At 34.9% G+C, this 9,405-nt stretch overlaps 1 protein-coding gene across 1 annotated transcript in view; it reads left to right on the top strand.

Moving 5' to 3' along the window:
- Positions 1–927, top strand: part of CCDC102B (coiled-coil domain containing 102B) — a 91,214-nt gene extending 90,287 nt beyond the window's left edge. The window contains exon 6 of the mRNA XM_015562769.1: positions 820–927. Coding sequence (XP_015418255.1) covers positions 820–927 — 108 coding nt within the window. The remainder of the gene's footprint in view (positions 1–819) is intronic.
- Positions 928–9,405: the final 8,478 nt, after the last annotated feature.

Below are 9,405 nucleotides of genomic sequence, written 5' to 3'. Positions count from 1 at the left end.
TAGTTTTTGAGTTTGACAAGCATCTTAATCCAATAATGCTTGTAATTGTTGGTCTTCAAACTTTTTTGGACGTTCTTTGTCTTTCACATCGAAATCATCACTTTTAAAGCGTTTAAACCAGCGTTCACAAGTATCTTGAGATGGAGCATGTTCACCATTAGCTAACCGAAGTATACAATAACTTTTTCTTCAAAATAAGGTAATGAATTAAAACTTACCACAAATGCTCTTTTTTTTTGGCACAGAATTCGACATGTGCAAGCATAAAAATATCTATGATGTTAACACCTTCAGAAAATTTGACATATGAAGTTTTGAAGCTTGTTGTTAATATAACAAAATAGGATACATATCAAATCACATATATATCAACATATGTGTAACTCCAATTATTGAAAAAAATCTGATTAACTGGTATACCTAGTATATACAGATGGATAAACACACATATGCTCTGCTTAAATATATATCAATACACACATAAAAACCTATGTATATTAATACAATATGTTCTCAAAATCATGAGAATAATAAGCACAAGTTTTGAGACAGTGCCTCAGGTAGAGGAGCAATGGGGTGCGGGGGAGGCAGTGCTGGATAGAAAAGATGTCAAATATTCTAGAGTCTGTGTAGATGTTTATTTTATTATGGAATCTATGCATTAATTATATTATTGAAAAATAAATGCATATTTTCATCTGTTCATGCATACATACAAAAGAAACTTATGCATGAGACTGTACCATGCAAAAAATTGAGAAGTCCTTTTAAAAACAAGTTCTATCATTTTAAGTCAAGCATTTCCTACTTTGCTTTCAGCTTGATGACGTCCTGAATCAGATCCGTAAGCTCCAGAAATCTCTGGATGAACAGAAAGAAGTCAAGGAAAACTTGGAAACTGAACTCAGGCACTTACAGAACAGGTAATTATTTCACAAAAGATGTTCAATTCAAGTTTGGGATCTTAGAAAAGAAACTCTTGCTATCTTTTTTTTAAATCCTTCTCTTAAATAGCAATAACACTATTTTCATTAACTAGAAATATTAATGAAAGAAGTTTACAATCAATACCTGAATCAACAGACATCTAGCTCTTACTATTTTTTTGTAATAGATGTCGAATATCATAGTAAAGACAATTTGAATATTCAAAAACAACTCCAGTTCTAAAAGTTATAGACTTTCTGAAAGGCAGTAGGAGCTTCCAGAATACATTTCACAGAAAACAGAATTATAATATCTGCAAGAAAAATTAACTTGTAAGCCATACAGTTTACTGGATAGTTAATAAAAGAATCACTGTATGAAGTAAAAGTAATGGTTTGAGTAACTGATAGATTTGTGTAAATGTGTGTGTTATCTAAGTGATTGAGGTGACATTGAGAAATGTTTTCACCCTAGAGAGGTAACAATGAATGTGGTATAATTCTTGATACAAAGCAAACGTGGGCAGCGGTGTCAAACAATATGATTTGTATTATAAGGAAACTGAAAGGACAAGGCAAGACTTGCACTCAAATTTATACAAATATTCTAGGAAAGTAAGAGATTGCCTGTGATTGAAGCTTAGATAAAGCCACAAGCAGTCTGGGCAACGAAGAGGGCTTTTGACTTTTTTCTGGGTAGACATTTGCAGCAAAACCACAGAAAAGCCCACAGCATTGGACAGTAGTATCTTGGTATAACTCAGGCTGAAATAAAGCTGTGATTTCCCTCTGAGTTAAATGAGCAAAGCCAACTATAAAATTGTACTTAGAGGAATAGTTCTTGAAGATCTTTGGATATAGTGTGGAATACTGCTTCTTATTTAAGTTTAGATTTTAAGATAAAGAAATTTACATTAGAAAGGCACTATATAAACTTACATCTAGCTATCTGCAAATGGAGGCAACTTGTAAAATTTAATTCAGTTAAAAATATACCTGGTTTTCCTCAACATCCCCCTCCCCATTAATTAGTGGGAGAAATGAAAACCTACTAATTGATTAATGAATAAAGCTTACTTTATATGAGAAATAAACTTGTCTCTTTCTAAAAGGCTCATCATTCACTGAGCCTTCCTATTGCCCCTGTTTCTTTCTCTGACTTGGAGGAAGGTCTGAAGAGTAGGAATCAGAAGACTCGGGGCAAATAGATCAGCTGCTGGCCTTTCACTGGTCTCTGAGTGTGCACTGCTGAATGCGTTTGCTAGTCTGTATGGTAATGCCTCATCTATGTTCCGATGATGGAATGTGAACTCGCTTATTATTGCTTAATATTTCTTTTGCTGAACTGGCTCCATCTAGACTGTTTCCAATGGAGCCTCAGTTGTCTCCCATCCCATCCCCTACAAAGCAACTGACTGAGGGATACACCCAGCTAGAACCTTCAGTGGGGATCCTGGGAGGGGCCCTCCTCTCAGCCACAAATGAGAACCGAGATCAGCTTTGAGAAGCTAAATGCACATTCCTCTACCTGATCATGCTTCTTTGCTTTTCGGTGGCTATGCCACACGTTGGTGAAAAACAAGTCTCTCGCTATCTCTAGCCTTCAATACCTGACTTGTGCATCTCTAGACATAAAGGGGACCCACAAAAGACCCTGAATGGTCAAATCAACTTTGAGAAAAGAGGAACAAAGTTGGAGTTATCACACTACCTGATAGAAAACTATACTGCGAGGCTATAGTAATCAAAACAGCATGGTACTAGCATAAAAACAGACATAAATCAAGGGAACAGAATAGAGTCCACTAATAAACCCTCATTTATATGGTCAATTAAACTATGACAAAAGAGGCAAGAATATACAATGGGATAAAGACAGTCTCTTTAATAAATGGTGTTGAGAAAACTGGGCAGATACATAGAAAAAAATGAAAAGTTTCTTACATCATATACAAAAGTAAACTCAAAATTGATTAGACTAAAATGAAAAGTCCAAAACCATAAAACTCCTAGAAGAAAACATAGGCAGTAAACTCTTTGATATCACTTATAGCAGTGTTTTTTAGATATGTCTCCATAGGCAAGGGAAACAAAAGAAAAAAAAAGGGAGGACAACATCACTAAAAGTTTTCACACAGTGAAGGAAACCAACAAAAGGAAAAGACAAAGTACTGACTGGAAGAACATATTTGCCAGTAATACATCTTAAAAGGTGTTATTATTCAAAGTATATAAGGAAATCTACAACTTAATACCAAAAAGACAAACAATCTAGTTAAAAATTGGGCAGAGGACCTGAACAGACATTCTCCAAAAATAGATGCACAAATGGCCAATAGACATATGAAAAGATGCTCAACATCCCTGATCATCAGGAAACTTATAGTTTATATTGAATTAAAAAATATATTGCAATAGGGAAATAGAATATTTTATGTAAAATGTGAAGCAATATATACAGGAAATAATTTGCCTTTGGTTATTCTCATGTTTTTAATACCTATCTTATGACATGACTTTTACCGAGGTTAAAAAATATATTCAGGAAAGGAGCTGTGTTAGACAGTGGATTTTAAATCAGGCTGTTGAAAATATTGGTCTTGTCTCCACATATCAAGAGGAACTGTTACACAGACTTTGAAGATGAGTGCAGAGCTAACATATGCACTGTGCACATTTCACTCCAAAATGCAAAGGCCTTCCTTCAGTGTCCTGGCCTGGCCCTAGCTTATTTCTAGGAACAGAAATGGGATTGAGATGGGAAACAAAATAATCTCCAAAGCATTCTTGCCTTGGTTGGTGCACAGCTCTCCTCACTGTGGATGAACTTTGGGCACATCACACCAGATGGGGTGGAAAGCTTGAGAATGGTTATTTTTTACGTTTTTATCTATTAACAGACCCATTTCTAAATCATTGCCTATTTCTATTTACTTCTGTATTTGTCTCTGTGCCCATCATTTCCTTCATACTACTTTTATTACTTGGTAAATTAATTCCAAATGAACAATGGTATGTGATAAACTAATTGGGAGTGAATTCCTACTTAGGCATAGCCTTGTCATCTTGGAATTTCTATTTATCAACATTCCTAAATTCCTTGCCTTTATATTTTGTGCTTAAATACCTGATATGCCACTCAAAATTTAATAAAATAACATTATTCATAGTAAAAAATTTTAGTCCTTCAGTTTTAATTTAAGCTTTTTCTTGTTTTATTTAAAATTATCTTTGTGTTTTATAGGTGCCATATTTTTAGAGCTCTGCAGATATTGAGTAAAATTTATTTTTATTCTGATTTTTTTTTCTTGTTTCTTCCCAGTTACAATGTTCTTGTTTGTTGGTTTCAACCTTTACTATTCTCGTTCTCTGGCTTCACACTAAATGCTCTTGGGTGAACTTCAGCTTTCTCTGAGACTGTCATCTCTTGCTTCATTTCTAGGCCATGATTTCTACTGGGATTGTGGGAAACTATTTTCTTCTCAGAAGCTTTGGCTCCCAAACAGCCTCAGAATTCAGCAGTGTTTTGGAAAAGCTGGCCTTCAGGTCTTGAATTTGACATTCCGGTTCCCTGTGGTCCCTGAAGTAGAGCTCATTTCCTCTCCCAGCCCCACCCAAACAGCGGTCTGTGCCTGAGTCAAGCCATCACAGAACTGGCATCTTCTCCAGGAAAATCATAGAAAATGACTGGTGGCCATCAGCTCACATCCAAACGGTTCTCTCATCTCTGCAGTTTTAGTCCATCTAGTTCTGTTGCACCTACATGTTTCAAAAATATGATATTGCAGTTTGGCCATTTATTTTCTAGTGGTTGGCAGTAGCCTTGTCCTGGGGTAGGCTACTTTTTCTTATTTTGAAGCAGAGAGCCCATCAATTGAATTTAAAATTATATGATGCCACTTTTTTTTAAAGTTACAAAATGTAGTTTTCATATTCTGATTTCATCCTCATAGGATTATTTGGTCTACTGATCTAAGTAGGAGTGTGCAATGTCATTTTGGATTTTTTTTTTTGTTCCTTTAGTAGCTATTCATTGGAAGATATTAGAATCCCTCAGCTGTAGAAAACCAGATGGTTGTGGAATACTCAACAGTTGCTGCTGCAACCGTGTATTGTGTAGCAGATACTGGAAACTTCTTATACTGGTGAGTGGCAGGGAGAAAGCTCTCTGCTCTCGGTCCCTATCTACTCAAGTTCTACCTCTCTCCCCACCATGGAGACTTCAAGCCAGGCAACTAACCAACACGACGCCCTTAAATTCACCAGATGCTCAGGATCGGTAGGGCATTTTTGGAATGAAATGTGTGAGGCACACACCGTTTCCGTAAGGCATTCACAGGTGGTTGAGCTAGGACCTGTTAGGGGAACCAACATCCCCCACAAAGCAGGACTACATCTTTTCCCATAAAATCTGCCCCGTCCATCAACATGTGGTCACTCCCTGGTTATCACTCCAATGATTCTGATAGAAATTAAAATATGAGAAGCCCTCTTGGAGTCGCCCATGTGTGCCCACAATGCTATATTAATTATTACAGAGACGGGGCCTGAGGAGGAGGAGAGCAAAAGTAGGGTAGGGTCCAGGGGCAGCAGAGGGCCTGTGCTCAAACTGCCCTCTTCCATATTTCCAGATTCACTCCTGGGTCTCTTTTATACAATGTATAAATGGGTGTTACTTTGAGTCAATCTGAGAGTTTTGTCTTTGAGAAAAGGATTTAAAATATTTAAAAAAGTGTCATAAATAAAAAATTAGTAAGCTTTCTATTCTTCCTTGCCTGCGTATGTTTGATGTCTGTTCTTTGTTCTTCTCTAAGGCTTACACTGTGCAGGGCTTACTGCTTCCAGTTTCTCCTCTACAACTCGCTTTAGGAGCTTAAGACTGATTTTGTTTCTACTAAGAGTCATTTCAGTTATTTTCAAATTGTTGAATTTCTTAATGGCATCTCTGTTATTAAGGTTAGGAATAAAATTACATTTTAAATATCCCACAGATGAAGAATTGTTCATCTTTATATTTGCCTTTGTTCTTCCTGCCCTTCTAAAAATACACAAGTAAAAGTTGGAGGTAAAAATGTACATTTTTAAGTAAATTTTGTTTTATCCTGACTTTGTTGATAATTGTCAATGCTTTAGATTTCAATCAGTGATTAATCATTTTTGATCGTCATAAATGGTCAACCCACACCACAATTTCCATATTATTGAATTCCTAAATGGATGACACCGTTGAGGAGGGAGGGTAGTTCCTTGAGTACATTTAAACTTCTAGTGAGGGTCATAATCCCAGTTCATATTTATTAATTTACATAGTGAGAATTAGACTCAAATTAGTATTTTTTTTACCATAAAAATTTTTTATTGAATGTATTGGGGTGACACTGTTTTGCAAATGAAACCCATGTACAGTTGAAAGCATCATCTGCACACTGCGTCATGCACCCATCACCACAAGCAAAATCTCATTCCACCCCCTTCACCCCCAGTGCCTTACATTCTCTCCAACCATTTTAAACATTTAGTTTTTTCCCCCTTTGAATTATGAAAGAGCTTTTCAAGTTTGTTAAATTTTAATTGCTACTAGTACTCTGATTCAAGACTTTAAAAATCTATTTTATGGGCTTTCTTTTATCTCTTCTATAATGCCTCATGCCTCCATCATAAAGGCCATTTCATGGTGTACCTTGTGGGAGATGCCTAACAGAATTGAACAAGCATTCAGTTTCAGAATTTAAGTTTTCTTGGAATGTTTATTCTGACTTCCTTTCCTTTTATCATATTTTTCTGTAATCAAATATCCCTGCTGTTCATTTTCTTCCATTAACTGTTTTGATTATTTATTTAAATTTTCTTAAATGAAGAGACATATATTCAGGTTAAATTACCTTCCTTTAATAAATTAATTTTCTAAAACTGTTGTAGAATCCATAACTTGTGGTCCCAAAGGAATAGAGAAAACATGACTAGCTCAAACTTACAACAGAAATGAGTTACCTTGACAATTTAGACAGTGAGTCATAGGAACTAGGAATAAGAATAAAATTTGTTCCAGCTGTTGATTTCAAGCAATGAGAACCATAGCAATTTGGCAGTTAGTCACATTTGAAATGCTCTGACACCTTCCTATTAAAATACCTATTATACATTGAAAAATCTTAAAACGTTTCAGCAGCAGTGGAAAATCATACGCTGTAATTTTTTGGTTGGGAGAGAGCATAGCATTTATGTCAGGAGGCGTCAGGACCTGTCTGCCACCTCAAGCATAATCTGGTCTTTGGTTATCCTTCTCTCTAGTTCTGGTCCACATATTAGTATGTCCCTATTTTGTCCTACTTTAATTTCTCTTCATCCTTTATTTCAGAGGAGTGTGCATTTGGATGGCAGCTTAAATCACTAAATGAATGGTTTCCTCTTTCCACCTTTGCTCTCTATCATTTCCTGCCAAATTCTCCCTTCTTGTTCCAACAGGAACTCTTGGCAAGGAAGAAAAAGAATATGAACTACTTCAGGATATATAGCAAAGATAATTGACTTTAGACCTATGTGTTAAAAAGGCTTTCTGCCTGGCCCAATAGTGGTATGCTTTACACCACCATTTCTATCCTATTTTGTAATCCAAGTTCAGTACTTTGTCTTACCTAGCCACAAATTTATAAAGTTATGCAAAGATAGGTCACTGCTAACATGTTTCTTTATGGTCTAAAATTGTGCTGCAGTAGTTTTAGGTCATTTAAATGTCACTTGGAATATAATACAGTCATTGCCAATACAGAATGATTAATAAAATACTGTAATAAATTCTATTAAAAATACAGAAAATATGTTTTGTGGGCAAAATAATTGCTTGTTCCTAAAACTTTCCTTGTGGCTTCTACAGACGATTACATAATCAGATTTGCATTACTAAGAATATTAAGTGTTCTCTAAAAATGAGCTGACCCACTCTCTCTTCTACTCAGTCTCCAGTATTGAAAATTAAATTCTCAAACATGACTAGGTAACAGAAATATGTGAGCCAGATGTTAGCCATGTAAAAAAGAAATTGATGAAAATAACTGTAATAATAAAGTATATTTAGTCCAACATATTATCAATATGCAATAAATATAAAAAATGAGATAAGCAAATAAATGGAAAGATATTCTATGTGCATGAATTAGACAAAATAGTTGTTAAAATATCCATATAACCCAAAGCAAGCTATAGATTCAATGCAACTCGTGTCAAAATTCTAGTAGCATTTTTCACACAAATAGAAAAAACAAACCCTAAAATTTTAAGTAATCATAAAAGGCTCTGAATAGCCACCAAATCTGCAATTACATACGCTCTGATTTTAAACTATATTACAAAGCTATTGTAATTAAAACAGTATGGTGTTGGCAAAAAAAGACACACAGATCAATGCAACAGAAATAAAACCACACATATATGGTCAATTAATTTAAAACAAAGGAACCAAAAATGTGTAATGAGAAAAAAATGTCTCTTCAATAAATAGTGTTGGGAAAGCTGGACCTGCAAAAGAATGAAAAGAGACCACTAAAATGAACTCAAAATGACTAAAAGGTTGGAATATAATTCCTAAAACCATAAAACTAGGAGAAAATATAGGTAGTAACTCCTAGACATTGGTCTTGATGATATTTAGGATCTGATTTTTAAAGCAAAGGGCAACAATAGCAAAAATAAAGAAGTGTGGCTACATCAAACTAAAAATTTTCTGCACAGCAAAAAGTATCAACAAAAGAAAAGCCAACCTACTACTAAATGGAAAAATATTTGAAAGTCTTATATATAATAAGGCTTTAATATCCAAAAGATGTAAAGTGAATATATAACTCAATAGCACAAATATTCTAAACAATCCAACTTAAAAATGGGCAGAAGATCTGAATAGACAATTTCCCAAAAAAGGCATACAGATGGCCAACAGACACATGAAAAGAAGCTGAACATAACTAATCTTCAGGAAAAAATGCAAATCAAAACCAGAATGAGCTATCACCTCACACTAGTTAGAATGGTAATTATCAAGAGGACAATAAATACATTTCGGTGAGAATGTGGAAAAAAGGGGAACCCTTACACACTATTGGTGAGAATGTAAATTGGTGCAGCCACTATGGAAAAAGAGTACCAACAATCCTCAAAAATTAAAGTACAGTAGAACTACCATATGATCCAGCAATTTTATTTCTGGGTATTTATCCAAAGGAACAAAACACTAATTTGAAAAGATGTCTGCCACACCATGTTCACGGCAGCATTATTGATAATGGCCAAGACAGGGAAAACCTAAATGCATATTGATGGATGACAGGATAAATATAAATATTTAGCCACAAAAAAATAAAATCTTGCCTTTTGTAATGACATGGATGAACTTTAAGGGCATTTTGCTATGTGAAATAAGTCAGAGAAGACCAATTCCATATGATGTCACTTACATGTGGACTTAAAAAAAAAAAAAAGACAACCC

Source organism: Myotis davidii, unplaced genomic scaffold, assembly GCF_000327345.1.
Source record: "Myotis davidii unplaced genomic scaffold, ASM32734v1 scaffold96, whole genome shotgun sequence".
Classification (NCBI taxonomy): Eukaryota; Metazoa; Chordata; class Mammalia; order Chiroptera; family Vespertilionidae; genus Myotis; species Myotis davidii.
This window is presented reverse-complemented; position numbering and strand designations above follow the sequence as displayed.